The 17,045-nt window shown below is 41.9% G+C and overlaps 1 protein-coding gene across 1 annotated transcript in view; it reads left to right on the top strand.

The window, feature by feature from the left end:
- The first annotated feature begins 5,982 nt into the window (after positions 1-5,982).
- Positions 5,983-17,045, top strand: part of bahcc1a (BAH domain and coiled-coil containing 1a) — a 56,332-nt gene continuing 45,269 nt past the window's right edge. Inside the window, exon 1 of the mRNA XM_010769728.1 lies at positions 5,983-6,280. Coding sequence (XP_010768030.1) covers positions 6,109-6,280 — 172 coding nt within the window. The 5' untranslated portion in view covers positions 5,983-6,108. The remainder of the gene's footprint in view (positions 6,281-17,045) is intronic.

Genomic DNA, 17,045 nt, shown 5'->3' with positions numbered 1-17,045 from the left:
TTTTTCTTAAGAAATCACTCACTCCGCATTAATTATCTCTCGTCTGTGTGTGTGTGTATGTGTGTGTGTATGTGTGTGTGTGTGTGTGTGTTTGTGTGTAGTGTGTGTGTGTGTGTGTGTGTGTGTGTGTGTGTGTGTGTGTGTGTGTGTGTGTGTGTGTGTGTGTGTGTGTGCGTGCGTGTAGGTGTGTGTTCATGCACGTAGAGCTAACCTCTTTGAAACCTCTTTGACTATTTCACATTGCATGCACTCACTCAAGAGGAGCCCACTGAGATGAAATTCCAACACCTTCTGCTAAAATACAAGTTAGTATTCAAGCAAAGCAGCCGACCTTTTGTACAATCTCACACAGCAGGGCAGTGCACAGTGAAAATAGTGTCAGCTGTGGTGGTAAATGATTATGGTCACACTGAGTGGACGCAATAAAATCCATTAAATTTGGCTTGACGTTATTGTGTGCAAGCTTTAGAAATATTTCAAATTTGTTTTGTATTGGCCTATGTTGAGGGGGGGAAATCATGCCATATATAAATATTATACGTCCCTCGAAAAAATATATAAACACCAATTACTGAAGAGTACTATGTCAAAAAAAAAAGTTCTTATGTATAACAGGGCTCATTAATACAGGAGGACATTTGGCAATTTAACAATTTTTATGTCAAGGGCATTAATAGCCTTGCATATGTATTATTTTGCATAAAATATTGGGCCTCGTTAAATGCACGTTATGTAAAGAAATAACCAAATTAGACGTAAATTAGGAATATGATCTTCTTTATTTTTTATTATAAAAACAAACATAACATAACAAATATATTGCAAGTGTTAGGGACTATTATTAGGGAGCCTCCAATAAGTATTTCAAGAAAAAACAACTATAAAACAAAATAAAATGGCTGCGTGGTATAAACCATGTCAAATATTTTTGGCTGCAACACATATCCACTGCCTCCCCTGGCTCCATGAAAATATTTGATACGCAATTCTGGATTTACCGACTAGAGCCACAACGACTAGCCTAAAAACAGCATGCTATGCGAATGAGCCAAAGCCATAATTGATATGAAAGAAATTATTGTTTTTAAGACGTTTTATTTTAATTTCCACCACACTAACCCCACGACGACAAACCTCATGCAGCCACAATTTTAAAGGGTGAAAAGACTCCATGCAGATTTTCTTCATTAAAGCGGTTTTCAGCAGGACGATCCACAACCGGAGCTCTGTTTCTCTCCCTCCTCTCACCCTCACGCGCAGCATATAACCTGATATTGTTTGGAGGCTCGTGTCACTTGTTTTCATAACTTTTCATAATAATTAGCCATTCGATGGTTCGCATTTATCCCAAAACTAACCTCGATTATTTTAAATATCCAACATATAATTTCTCTCTCTCTGCAGTGTTCCCTTTGATTCACGCTTGACTCATATGGCTTCAGGGCCAATGGGGGTCCGCCTTTGGGGTGCCTTGAAACCGACTCTTCTTATCCCCTTTCATCATCTAACCAGGGACGCCTTGAAACCGCAGGGCCAGTTATTGCCTCTTTTTTTTTCAGTCAGCCCAATGCGGACTGGCCAACAGCCAATCAGAGTCTTGTTTACACTTTGTGACTGACAATGCTGTGGCACAGCGCCAGCCAATCAGAAGCGTACATACAGGGAGGGATTCATTTGTAAACATTTAGCATAATGTAATAACCAAGTCCATAGTAATAACATGATGGAAATATTACAATTACAGTCTTGTCTGCATGATTCAGTGTAGAGTTTCAAGAAAGTGGCTTTAAAAGCACTCGTCAAAACGCCTCTAGTGGTTTGATAGCAGGAGAAATTAGACTGTAAATGTCATAAATGCCTTAAATTGTTAGCAAAAGTGTTTTTCAAAAAGGTGTTTTCAGATGAAAGACAAACATACATCTTAAACAGAGCTAGTTCAGTTTTATATTGCAAAAAGTCAGCTGTACTTCATTTCAATTAAGTTGTATTTAGATTTGGTCAGCTTTAAAATCAGTGTGGTATTTAAACATTAATGATTAGATATTTGTTTTAATATATTTTGTAGTTTTATTATTCAGCATCATAAATAGTTGAGGACTATTAAGCAACAAGTCACAGTAAAGGAAGGGATGTAAACATTCAAAACAATTTTAAATGTGGTATCAATCTTTTTGATCTGTCAAAGCATTCATTTGGGTCTTTTTCAAAGCACTAAGCAAATGTACGTAAAAGTGCACCTTTAAAAGATATATTTTTTTGTTTGTCAGTATGTTTGGGTCTAATTAGGCTATTTATATTACTATGACCTTTTGTGATGTGTTCAGGGTTCTAGGCTAGAGCTTTCTAAATGTAATAAAGGTAAGGTAATTTAGCCTAATTGTTCGGTTCTAATATATTTTTTGCATTATCCATTATATGTAAGTTTGGGGTTTTCTTGAAAGCATGCATGAATAGAATTGCACATTCTGATTGAATGTATTTACTTTTTCATTAGGGGCTGTAGACTTTTTTTATTATCTACATTTTAAGCTGTTCCCAGGCTGCTCTGAGTTGTGAATGATTCAGACCATCCCATGCTTTAAATCTGGCGCTTTTCTCTCTGTTTAGCATTGCCAGTCATCACACTATTGGCCTGTGCTACCGGCCAATCAGAACCTTCTGTATCTCCGGGCGGGCGGCACGAGCTAATTAACATGCAGGTATCCGACCAATGGGAGGGCGTGTTTACCCTGCCCCGAGACGCGAGGTACGCAGTTGCACCGGGAGAGAAACCGCTGCTCGGAGATCCGAGCCGCGATCCAGCCAGGCCGGAAGCCCTAGTTCCACAGCTTCCATAGACTGAACCAGCAGGCTACAGCACAGCCTCAGATGGAAATATTGTAGGATTTCACTCTAGCCACATGGTTTATTCAGATTTTGATTTTAAATGGGCGTCGCACTTGGCCTTACTCCTTTCCACCCTGTGTTTTGTGATTTTATAATTTATTGTTATGCAAGGATTTAACATACCAGTAAGTAGTCATTTTTATATTCAATTTTTGTATTGAATACAATTTATTAAGGCCTGTTTCCTCGTTTAAAGACGACAGAGGTTGTAATTTAGTCCAACACGCTATGACATGCATTTTATTTTACCAGGTCCAGTGCTATAATTTACAAAATAACACAACAGGATGTATGAGGTGTATCCTATGATAAATAAATCGATCATTTAATGTATTGAGCTGACACAAAATACATCCCCCTGAATAGTTTCTATTATAACATATTATAGCCTTGTTTTATTAATATTAGGTGGTCCACATATAATAGGAGCATTTCTAACAATTTAAATGGTCTCAATATATGTTGGCATTGGAAGCATGTTCGTAAATATTAAAAAAATCGGACTATTGATTGGATTTATTTGCATGTTGTTTTATTTTTGAATTATGCTATTACAATGGTGCAAGGCTGTCTTTTTTTATCAATAGGCGAGTTCGAGCATTTACAAATTGTTTAAAAATAATGTAGATATTTTTGTGAACCGGTCAGTGGGGGACTGACTATTGTTTTATTTATATTGCAATAAACTATAAGCGTGTAACTTGCATTTGTTAAGCGGAAGACGTGTTTCTACCCGACCCGGCAGAGGTGCACTCCCTGCCGGCCAGCTCAGTCACGGAGGGCCGCCTGCCTCTCAGCGCGAGCCCGAACTATACAGCGTAATTTGATTTATTATCTGCGCTTCTGCTTTCGATTGGGTTCTGTAAATGCAATTGACAGCTGCTTAATGAATTACATTAGGGGCGTCGATCATTTGAACGGTTAAAACAAATTAAAGCGTATATGTGTGAGGATATTTGCACAGTGGAGGCTGGGAGAAACCTCCGTTTGTTTTTACGCTGCCGATGTTTAATTCATATGATTGTAGGCTACCCTTCGAACATTTACAAAACAGCGGTCTCTTCACAGCCTGGTAAATGTTAAATATTTTTTTCGTGAGGATGTTAGTGGACATACAGAGGGGGCTGAATTCAACAGCATGGCGAGGGGGAAGGTAATGGCTGACTGAAAAGCACTGTCTCAGTGTGGAAACAAAGACAGTCCTGCTGACGGGCGGCCATTCACCTTGGATCTCTACACAGTCCTCAAAGTGAAGACTCAGCCTTCATGCAGGCAACAGCAAGGCTTCTTAAAAGTGTTCACGTTAAAGGACCTACATGCATGCAGCACATTAGCTCAGGAAGCCTCAGTGGAGGAGATTTGGTCCCGGGCAGCTCCGTATGGAAGGATTTTATTGTTGTTGATGTGGCACTGAATTGGAGGCTCGGCTGTAACTGGCTACATGTGGAGATAATAGTGCTTAAAGTAAAATAGCATGTATTTAAACAAATATGCCATTCTTACACACTTTAGCCTATATCTATTTGTTATAATTAATTATAGCCTTATAGTAAAACCACTAATTTATTTTTATTTTTTAACACCCCCTGCAACCAATTCGAAACCCTGTAGGGACCCCAAATTGAGATAATAAAAATGTAAAACCACACATAATAGTAGCTATAGCTGTAGTCTACTGTATTGAGAATAACTGCATTTTCTTTCAAACGTATACTCATTTGGACCTAGATACAATGGCCTTCTGTTTGCCTGCTTTGTTTGTAATTACTCACAGGAAGAAAAACGATGATTTCTGTTAGGATTAACATATATTTTAACAGTGAAATTGCTTTTAATTTTTGCAAATTAGGTTTTTTTGTCGACTAGCCATTATAATGTATACTACTCCATTTGATTACCTGACCTGAAATAGGTCAAAGCAGATGAAGACAGTGAGAGTGCAGTTATTCACATGCACACACACACACTCGCGCACGCACGCACACACGTACACAAACACACACACGCTGTGCACACACGCACACACACGCACAGAGTGGGCCCATGTCTTTCAAGAGTTGATGCATCTCTGTTATGGAGAGCTATATTAATTATAGTCTTATTTGAATATCATGACTTGCTTTACGGATGGTTTATAAACTCTATTTAACCAAAAATAACAGGTTCGTTTTGCAAATTGTTGGATGCATTATTCATTTTTTCAATTGAATGTTTTATTATAAATAAACAATTTTGTAGATAGTGCAACATATTGTTTATTTAGGTTATCTTTGGGTGCTTATACGATCACTGTAGTGCAGAATGTGAACATGTGGTGTGTAATGAGAGCTGGATGGAAGTTATGGAAGCAGAAAAACGCCCGTATCAAACCGAGACAATAGGACGAGCAGGAGAAGGCAGGCAACGTTGTTCACCTTGAGATGTAGGCTGAGAAGGCTTCAATCATTTTAACCAGCCCACACTGGACACCACTCTTTCTCCTTTTACAATATGAGGCGTTTTTATATTTGTTACAGCATACACGATTTCATTTAAAAACAAAATGCACGTTTGTTTTTTCATGGTTTTTAGAGAGAGTGACAGCTGGCAGCTGCTGACGTGGTTGTTGAATCAATTGTTATGATACAATATAATATGAACCTTACTGAATACAATGGGTTATATGGAAACCTTAAATGTGATAATCTGCTCGTTGTGCCTGTGTCTGTGGGATATGAAGGGCTCGTCCCATATGATGCATATTAGGCCTGTATCCCAGGCTGATCAATAGAGCTGAATGAAAGCCCGGCTCAGTGGGCTTGTGGACGCCTCGCCTGCCGTTTCTATCTGCGGTGATATTTTGCACCATCGGTTTTAGGTCGAAAGGGTTGATTTCAGTTTTACGCATAATACAGGAGACGCCTTGATATGACATATTGTATACTGGGCTACAATTCATTTTAATGGAGCGGTACTAAGAATTAGTTGTCTTTTACATTTTTACTGCACTGTCAGTAGCTATGTCTGCATATTGCAATTCCTAACAGGGCTTACCATTTCTCTTGATAATGAAACTGGATTTCTTTGACAGAAAAGATGATCGGGGGCTACGTTTTTGGCTGGGGAAGCCTGCGATCGACTGAATGCAACACATAGATCTGAAGGAAAGGATTATTATATGGGTTGCATTTGATTTTCCTGACCTGCCCTATCCGGATTTCGGATTACTCAACATTCTTCGGAATGGAAGGACGAGATTTTGCTGCTCCGGCTCACCTCCTATCAGAGCGGGGCGCCCTGGTGCACCGAGCCGCCTCTCGGATCGCTCCCTCGGGCCACGGCTCTGTACAGCACGGCGGTCACTTCACGCCGGGGAAATATTACCCCTCGCACATACCAATGGCTCCCCACTCAGGTTAGTAAGAGGTTTTTATTGTCATACAAGAATGCAACCGAAATATCTGTTTCTATCAACATGCTATCTTAAAGCTGGCTCTTGTTTAAAATGCTCTTATTATGTTGCACTATAAACCCTGTACATGTATCAGCGTTTAGTGATATGCTATGCCTGTATGTGTGGTGAAGTAGCCTACAAAGCAGGTGATGTTTTGCTCAAAAGAGAATACTTCTACGGTGTTTTCCATTTTATATAAATGATTGCTCAGGTGTGGCTGTTGACAGAGTTTCCCTATTCAAATATCAGCTAATAAATCAGGCGAAATTTGATTTACACAAGGCCTACGATCAGAAATTTCGATTAAGCTGAATCAATATTTACAGCTCAAATACCTCAAAAGTAATAAAGACATCTTTGTTGAACAAATAGCCGTTTAATAAGTTATGTAAATGCCATTGTATTTAAAAGTTGCATTTGACATCCGTTTTAGTTTGCAGGAAGTTGGACAGATCACACTGGCACTGGTTTCCCACTGGCTTTGGGGCTGAATCTGAAATGAGATTTTGTCACTTCACGTTAAATTGACAAGTGTCACACCATTGCCATCGCTCAACCAAAAATAAATAAATAAATGAGCCCTGGGCCATACCCAGAGCCATGGAGCTGGGTGATCAGGTCTGCATAGGTTACAGTATGATGAGGAAGAGGAGCAGTACTGAAATCCTCCTTCCATATTGGGCTTCAAAGTGTCAGAGTGCAAATGTGTTCACAGTGCATGCATCAGGTTTAACAAGTAACTTGGGTATCTTATGTACCCAAATGTGCACTTTAACAAACATGGGTTCACATTTTGTCGCCAGATAGAACAGTCTGAATATATAACTCAGCCTTAAGACTGCTGAACAGATTAACAGCTGTTATATTTTAAAATATGGGTGTGGACATATACACATAATAACTTTAAAAGCAAAAACGTAATGGTTATAATCATGCTTAATGATCATTGTTTGTATTAATATAATGTGCTAAGATATCTGGTGTTAGATTTTATTAAATCAAATATAATCCCTTATTTCGTGTTTAGAAAGAAACAAAAAAAAAGAGAGTTTAAATGAAGCACTTATATGACTGGATCAGAATACACTGTCTTGCTTTTATTATTCCCCACCCATGTAACACAAAACATATTTAAATATGTCACAACAGTGGCATACTGGTTGCATCAAACAGTTATGCTTCTGAAACTTGCTTTGAAAATATTGTTGACGGTTCTTCAAAAAAACACATGTTTATCATGCAGCCGCTGAGAAATCTAGGGTCACAAGGAAGCAGGGAATCTTTAGCGTTTGAAAGTTATTTTATGTAACATATATCAGCCAAAATTACAAGTGGGCCCAGTGTAGGTGGTTGTTGTAGGTGGTTGAATACAGCACGAAAGTAACATTTACCAATGTTTTTGTATTCTACATTAGATTTTATTTGTTTATATAGCCTATATATTTTAAATATGTTATCAAATGGTTATTCTATAAGAAGTATTATGGCAGGTTAATTCAAGATGTAATTGAAATTCATTTGATTGTGAAGGATTCATTTGCTAAATTATGCAAAAAATCTGTTTTATTTTGTCATTCAGCAGAATTCATGGGCAATGTTCACCATTCATCACACACCATTCATGTTTACTTTGGCAGCACACACACACACACACACACACCCAGATTGCCTGCGTCTGTATGTGTTCCTCTCTTATGGATGTTTTGTTGAGAGCATGAAGGGTAATGCTGGCTACAGGGTACAGGTGCTCCCCAACCAGATTTGCAGTTTCTTTTGTATTATTGTGCCGCACCAACACGAAGGCCTACCCTCCAAATGTCATCACTGTTCAATGAGCAGCACAGGTGGTTTATTGTTCTCCCCAGCCTCGTCAGTAACACATGGGCGTGACCGTAGAGAAGTCTATCTAATATCCTCAAGATCTAAAAATGACTTAATTTCCTACATTTAAGGATTTATTTTATTGAATTAACACAGAGAATAATTTGAGTTCCCATAATATCTAAATCCCCTCCAGGCGCTCCAGAATTATTTTGATATTTGGTCCTGCTGATGTGCTACATCTGATTTATTGTCTTAATATTATTTGAAAATGTCAAGCATGTCATAACGCAAATAGGTAGCTGAGACATGAAGCATTTTTCACAAATATTCATTACGTATTTTTTCAAGATGGCAATTCATCAAAACCATGAAAGACGGAAAAAAAAATCACGAAAGACAAAAACATGTTTCTCTATTATGTCCATAAAGTTTAATACACAATGTATACTTGTTATTTTATTTAACAGTAATGACTAATTACATCTGTCTTATTTCATTTAGCTTACCCAAATGAACACAGGTCAGTTACACCATGTAAGACCAGTCAAATGCTCGTCGGTTTTCGGACCAAACTGCTCCCAGATTGTTGTTCATATTGACAGGGCCGGTCATTAGCGTCCCTTCAAGTGTCCCGTATGCTAGCAACATTAGCACAACTGAGTGTGTTGGATCTCTTCAGTTTTCTCTGCACTTTCCCCCTGGGGACTAACTTGCACACTGGTTCACATGAATACTTTACAAAGAGCATGAATATTTCAGGGTTGATGTAAAAATGCATTCAGAGGCAGGTTTCTGATGTGGCTCCTTGAAAAGGCTCATCTGACTTTGCAGAGGTATTTATTGTGAGCGCTCTCTTCACCCTCGCTTCGAAAAAAAAAGAAAAAAGGATGGTGGTTGCAACACCCTCCCTCAACATTGTTCCTTGCCGTGTTACAGAATCTTCAACATATTTCGGGGAGGAAATCTCCTTTCTTTTTGTTGCGCACACTTTTTGGTTGCAATCAGGCAACAACAGACACACGCTCCTACCCTGTTGTTCACTGGAGCATGTTAGCTTAGAACCGGTAGAGATTCTGTCAGTGTGCATTTGCCTGTGTCCATCTTCACCTACTACAAGCCAGTCATTTGTAATGCATGTCAGGTGGTCGATTTATGTTTGCACTAGGTTCTGGGAATGTGACATTGAAGCAACTTCTCTTTGTGTGCTTGCTGATACAGAGAGAGAGACCTGTAAACTCATCTAATGCTGATTCATTCAGCCAGTTCATTTACAAGGACTTTGAAATAGTAATTTTATCTCCTGCTGGCTCCGGTACAGAGTTGGAGACAGTCTTTACTTGGCTGTGAGGCCTGGATTCAGATGTTGGATAGTGTCAAAGCAGGAGAAACAGTGAAGCTGTCTTTACCGCTGGCATTTATGGCTGCGAGCTCATCTTTCAGCCATATTGTTCTGATCAGTGTGCTCTGGCTGAGGTGTGGCTGTGTGAAAGCAGCAGGGGTTCAGAGGCGGTCCATGGCTGAGCTCAGCTCTAAACACCCCATGTAATGAAAGGTCATATTTGTGTCATCTAGCTCGCTCTGCCTCCCCTTCCTTTACTTGTCCCCTGTCTCCTTTTCCGTAAAGCTGTCCTCTCTCTCCTCCCCCCCATTTCTCAGTCTCCTTTCTTTCAAGCAGGAAGACCCTTGTGTCTGGGAAGCGGTGGTCTTCCTGCCACCTCTGTTTTAGCCACCCTCCCCTGCCCCGGGCCATTGTTGCAGACCCCAGCTTTGTGTGCGTTTTACGGCTGCTGTTAAAGATAAAAAACAGTCCCTTCCACCCCCTTTATTGTTTTCTGGTAGGATGTCCCTGTCATTCCCTTGGTTTTTATGTCCTGGATATCAGAGAAGCTTCCCCCTTCAAAGGTTAGCTATGCTGTCTGCCTTCTCCTTGTTTTTTTCTCCAAAGGGGAATAAATAACTTTACTGAGACTTTTATTGAATGCCTCATTGCTGGAGTATCCCATGGCTCTGTGGTTGTTGAGAAGACGCTTCAAAGGCAAACACAGGTGTGGAGTGAGCAAAGGGATGGTTACAACCCGGGTCTTTAAAAGAATAAACCTCAGTAGTGAATGAGTTGTTTGTGAGAAGGGAGGCTTCTTCTTTTTGGCCTTGAAGCTCTTGTGAGCACTCACAGATTGTACCCTGCTTCCCCTGGCTTTACTTACCCCACCATCCTTGCTGACCCCAGACAAAAGTGTTGGATGGAGTGTGTTGTACAGCACACAGTCTCCCTGAAAGTCAATACTTTCCTTTCTCTATATATTTAACAATTAGGAATTGTAAAGAAAGAATTTAGATAGATATGGAGCATGCCATTTAAGCCAACAAGACATAGACAATTTGCACAAAAAAAAAAATACAATACTATAATTGAAAATAGCTTGAATAATAATACAATTTGAGCGTGCATGTGTGCGGTTTACATTAAAGGGGTTTAATGTATGAAATTCAAGAGTTGAACCAGATTGCAAAGAAAACTGATATGCTGAATACCCCATGTTAAATATTACATTAAAAGGCCATTTGTATCAGAGAGCCACTGTGGTGGCAGTACAGTGACAGAATGTGGGTCTCAGGCCAATTCCATTTGACTCTGGCCTTGTGCACTCCCTCTGTCTTTCTCTCCGGCTCTGCAAAACATAGTGAGAACCTTGGCCTGTTGTCAGGCTCGTTTGTGGATTGTTGTGAGATGACACGGTTCAGCCACGATGTCACAGGAGTCCCCCTGAATAGTGAAGGTGTTGCTTGGCATCCTACACCTGGCTGAAATAGCAACTTGCCCAGTGCCGCCGCCATCTGTCACCTTCCACTGACACTACCACTGGAAGCCCAAATGACTTGCAAGGCAGTCAATTGCTTTGAAAGGGTAAATCCCTTGCATATTTTTCAAATACCTTTGGTAGATTGCGGTCACCAATTTTTCCTGGGCATCTGTAACAAACTCGGCCATTTCTTATCACTATTTAGATCATTATACCAGGTGCCAAATATCTATTAGTAAAACAAATAAGTAATAGCACGTGTAAATCATTAAACTCAGGTAACAGACAGATTTGACATCAGAACTGTTTCAAAATGGCCTAGGTTGAGAGGCGAGGGTCTCAATTCGTAAGAGGAATTTAGCTAGTAAGTAACCATGCCGCCTCATAGACAGGCTCTTCAAAGAGACCGCCACCCATACTACACCGTGTGGCATGGTGCCACAGAGCCCTGGCCTCGAGCGTGGGGCGTGTACGCTGGACAAATACAAAGGAGACCCACGGGTGAGAGTGACGACCAGAGTAATACCTTCCTGTATCGGATTTCAGAGCATTAGATTTCAAAAACCTTCCCATCTATTTTTGCACTCAACACAAGGGAAGTGAGAAGTTGCATTAAAATTCAAAGTGGCTAGGAACATTTAGCCACTTTTGCTTCCCATGAAGAACACACATGCACACACACACACACACACAGAAAAAATGGAAAAACACTGGACTGAAAATGTATTGTTGCAAGATTAAATAGACTGATACGGTTGCCCAAAGTCAACCACTTCTGTTTTGTTTGTGATTTGGATCTCTCTGTTTTCTCTTTCTGTCTTTTTCTCCCCTTCATTCTCCCTCCTTCTCCCAGTATCAGGCTGCCCCTCATCAGACAGCCCCAGGCCCACCTCAGTGCATGGCTGTATTGCATGTGACAGCTGTTAGACATTATTAACGGCTCAAGCAGAAAATCCAGATTACTTGTTTTTTAATTTCAATTTTATTATTGTAATCGTTCAGTGAAAAGAACAAAAAAGGGCCGTTGCCCTATTGTTGTGAGCAGATTTGTGGTCAGTGACAACAATATAAGAGCGGGTGTGTGCGGTAATGTTTGGGTGGGTGGGTGTTTTTTTTCCTGTGTGTGCGTGTGTGCTAGTCTGTGTTCTCCAGACACCCCCACTAGATCCGAGGCACCCTGTGGTTGGCTGTGAGGCCCAGACAGGTGCATTGTTAACCCTCTAATGCCTGAGTCTATCCCTGGATGTGCTGATTGCTGTTCATGGCAGGGTTTTATGTACGTGATGCAGCTTTTGTAGCGTTCACATTTTTCCAAATGTTGCAATATTTCTCTACATATTAGAGAATGTTGTCAAAAATCACAATTCTGCATCTGTCAGACAACAGTTAAGCATTCAGCCAGGAATTCTACATAAGAGCAGACTGAAGTTTCTATGCTAGCAATAACAAATTGTTAATGTATGGGATTCATTTTTTAAAGGGAAACAATTATAAAATTCAGCAGTTGTTCCTCTACTGAGCTTCCTTTTTGTCTGTACACTAGGCTTCCCCACTCCTTTCAAATAGCAGACTATGATCCATAGATGGGGTGTGATGGAGTGGAAGGACTAAGAGTAGATGAACTCAAATACTGGGCCTCAATGTTGGCGACTGTCAGTGCGAACAGTGGGGCGCTAGTGACACACGGTACCAAACAATGAGGTGTGCTGCTAAATGTATGCAGAGATTTGCCATTAAATATACATGCCTCTCAAGGATGTGTCAGCCCTTTTGCAAGAAAACAAAGATTAGCATCAGGAATTCCATTTTAATAAGTCTCACGGGACAATTGAACCAGCTGCCTAGCCCGCGATCCAAAGGGAACTTGTTGCTCCCTTTTTTTGGCTTCCTCCCTCTCTTGCATGGATTTCCTGTGCTCCTATTGACATTGATCAGAATGAAAATCCTGCCCCCTCCCATTCGGTTGTATTTGTCAAACCATTTGTGTTACACCACAAATTCTTTCATTTATTCATGTTCTATCATTGATGATCTTATGTCTATACCCCCTGCACCTCCACTCTCTTTTGTCCACCTCATTTTCCATGTTTTTCCTTGTCCCCTCTGCCTGGTGTGACCACTAGGCTGCACTGCCTCCTCTTTCTCATACAGTAAGTGTCCTGAAGATCTGGGGCAAATGACTGGCTCCTCAGCAACAGATGTGTGTTTGTCTGCCGGTGCTGCATGCATTAGCTTCTTCTGCTTGAAATGCATGGCCACTGACCTACCCTCTGGTGAATGTGGGGGAGGGGACTGAGAGAGTTTGTGTGTGTGCATGACAAAGAGACAGACAGGCCGAGAGAAAGAGGAGGAGAGCGACAGCAAGACTAGATGCATGCTGTCACATGCTGTCATACACTTGCTGGTGCATTGCAAGTAGACGCACACACACATACACACACACAATCACAATCACACACGCATAAACACACACATATACACACGCACGCAGACTGGCACTACACTCACACATCTTGCTTCCCAGGAGGCCGTGGGGCCAGTGGGACAGAGCAAGCTTGAGAGTCTGGTTTGTCTGTTTACATCTAATTATAGAAACAGGACTATTTCTGCAACCACTGCTCCAGCTTTTTATATTCGGAGAGAGAGGGGGAGAGAGAGCAAAGTGAGAGCAAGGGAAAAAAAAAAAGAAGCTTTGACAGCCTTTTCTCACAATAGTGAATGGTTATCTCATCCCCTCAGAGCTGCTACAGTCTGCGGGCTCTCAGTACAGTACGGCTGGAGGCAGGGGGGAGGGTCTTGTATCTTACTCTCTCATCCTCATGTAACATGAATGTACAAGAAGCAAGCGACAGAAAAACAAGGCTATGTATTTCCCCCATTAGTCTAGCTGATACATTCAGTTCACAGTAAGGAAAGACGGAAAAGAGAACAATGTGTTCACCCCTGCCCTGAACGCTCTTGCCTTGACCCAGTGGAAAGGGCTGTCCATCACGAGAGTCAAAACAAAAGGAAGAAAGAGTTGATGTTAAGGATTAGCGTTGTATAAAATGTATCTAGTATTAAAGAGACAGGGCCAGTGCGGTAGTTAATCCTCAAGCTTGGTGGCGGATATCCAGCTGAGTGGCTGTTGTTAGCCAGGGGGGCCTGGAAGGGGGGTGGGGGGGGGGCGGGGGGGTGTGCTGTCAGCCCTGTTGGCCCTCCTGGGGTTGCCAGGTGAGAGTCAGATCCGGGCAGGGTTGTGGGTCCGGGCCAGACAGGTTGCAGCCTCTTGCAGGTGTTCTCATAAAGAGCCCCTGAGGCCAAATCCCAGCCTGCTGGATGCAAACATGAGCCAGGTGCTCTCCATCCCCCACCCAAAAAACATAAACCACTACATAATGGAAAAATGTGCTTGCATACACCCCACTAGCACCACCCACTGCCACCCCCCTTTTATTCTGAGACATGGCAGGTAAATTAATTGGCCGTGAGTATGTAACGTATATGCCGAGATAAAGGTGCACTGTCTGGCCGATGCGTAGCGTAACGGCCGTAATGATGGCTCCATTGTGTTGATGTTGAGGGGGGGTAGTTAGCGGCACTGCCAGCGGGGCCTTTGCTGGAGGGCTGGATAGTCTCTGATTAATAGTGGGGAATGCTTTGAAGTGACACCCAAGTGCACCGGCTCACAGTCTAATAGCAATGCCATCAGTATGGGGAGTGCTCCCTCTTCCTCAGTCTTCATTAGCTAACGTTTCCCTAGCGCTATCTGGCCACCCTCCCCTCACACGCCCGCCTCATCTACAGAGGGCCTTTAGCAGCTTTTAGGTTTTCATTTTTGTAATTGTTTTGTGATTTTACTGTCATTTCTCTCTGTCATGTTTGGTAAAGTGGGAGATTTTTTTTCCTAGAAGGCAGAGAGGGGGCCTTTTACTCAAAGAGCTCCAGCGCAAAGGTGAACTGTGGAACGGCCTAAAGACTCCTGGGATTGATGTGGCACACGTGGGACATGGCTGGGGACTATTCCCAGGATCCATTTTGATCCCCCACACTGACAGACAAGCTACAGCTGTGTGTGTGTGGGTTTGCATAATATGTGTATGTGTATGTGTGTTTAGGAAGCCGAGGCGAGGAGGCAGGGTTGGGTCTGTCAGCTGTTGGAGTAAAGTAAACTATTAGCGGTGGGAGAAGGCAGTGTTTCCAGTGAAGAATTAGAACCACTTCTAATTGCAGTGAGGTTGGGCTATGATTACATGCTGGCTAATGCACTGACAGACCTCTCACTTGGCTGGCGTTCAGAACGCTGCTGAAATGGCTGAATGCCTTTTGGTTATACAGCATAATGGGAGGGTGTGTGTGGACGCACGTGTATGTTTGTGAGTGTGTTTGCAATGTGTGGGTGGCTGCCTGTGTGTATCTGTGATTAAACTTGTATTTAAAAGTGATTTCCTGTGCTTTTTACATGTTTTTGTGAGTTATGCATTTTGCTTGCATACTTGTGTGTTTGTTTGGTGTGTGATAACTGCTCTGCTTGTTTTTTGAGTGCCTGTCGTTATTTGTAGCGGAGGCAACTTTTCTCTCCAAATCAAAACTCAGCTGGCGCAACTGTCTCCGAACAGTACAGAAGAAGTGTGCTTTTGTGCGCTTCAGCTTTTGTGCTTGCATTCGTTGTGTTAGCGTATGCCGACGGGAAAGAGCAATCAAAGGAGCTGTGTGGTGGAGAGATTGTATGAAAGGATCCAGAGAGGAAACAGAGTGGCAGGCAGCTGAGAGGGCAGCATGTGGGGGTGGACGGGGGGCTGATGCAGGTGCCTAATTCTACCTCAGCTCTAGGCGTTTTATATTCCATCCATCTCTCTCTTCTCCACTTCTGCACGGGGCTGTTGGGAAATGTTGTAAATCCACCTGCTTTAATTACAACGTTGATTAGCGGATATATCTGTGACAGTAATCGGAATAATAACACACACAGATGGATTTATACAACATTATATTGTAAATCTGTTACATAAGTAATCAGGTAAGAATCTAAAAGAAGCTGTGTTCATTTTTCAAATCTTAATTTTAATTACTCATTTTTTGCGTGTGGAACAGCTTGCTCTCAGGTGTGCGGATGCCCCCGTTTGCGGAAAGCTGCAGTTTACTGTTTTTAAAGACGAGTGCTGTAAATCACATCACATTCCCAGCATATGGAATGACAGTTATGGGAGTTATCTGCTGTTTCTCCATCACGCCCTAAGGGCTGTGTTATCTCTCTTTTAACCAGGCAGAAGGAATACAGACATCATTGTGGATTCTGTGAGGGGTCAGGAGTTTATACTTCCAGCACAGTAACACAAGTTGTGTTGTCTGCATCCCTGCCTATTTCCTGCGTTATTTATGGGTCAAAGATAGGCTAAAGGACTGATCAGGTCACAAGGGACCTACAGGAAGCATTATGCAGGTTTTTGGAAGTCAGCATAGAGTGAGTAAGTAGGGATTGGTTGCACACATATGGATTTGTGTGCGGTTGTTAGGAAACAAAACAGGACGTGTTCAGTTTATTTTGGTGATGTGGAAGGTCTGTACTTTTTCAGACACATGGAGTATGAGGAGAGAAGTGGTCATCCTGGGTAACAGGGCATTACCAGACCAGAGTCGTCTGTACTCATGGAAACTGGATGTGTCAATACCACAGGCATGCTGGATGTGGAGTAAACTATGCAGCCGTGTGGGAGTGAGGATGGTCAGGCATACTGGAACTTTGATGGTGCTGCAGATGTCTGGTATTTACCAAAAAATAATTACAGAATGCATGTCCTGCAATTTATGAACACACACACACACACACACACACACACACACACACACACACACACACACACACACACACACACACACACACACACACACACACACACACACACACACCATGTATACATCACTTCAGGGGACATTGACTTACATGCATTTCCTGAAGACTTATCCTAACCTTAACCATAACCAACACATGCCTAACCCTAACCCTAACCAAGTCTTCACTCCCTCCCTCATGGGGACCTCCATTATGTCCCTATAAGGGAGGCGAGTCCCCACACGTGACTGTAAACAGATTTAGGTCCCCACAAGGATAGTAATGCCAG

The sequence above is a fragment of the Notothenia coriiceps genome, unplaced genomic scaffold (genome assembly GCF_000735185.1).
Source record: "Notothenia coriiceps isolate Sejong01 unplaced genomic scaffold, NC01 NC01_scaffold00007694, whole genome shotgun sequence".
NCBI classification, from domain to species: Eukaryota; Metazoa; Chordata; class Actinopteri; order Perciformes; family Nototheniidae; genus Notothenia; species Notothenia coriiceps.
Note: the sequence above shows the minus strand (reverse complement) of the source record. Positions and strands in the feature narration are given on the sequence as shown.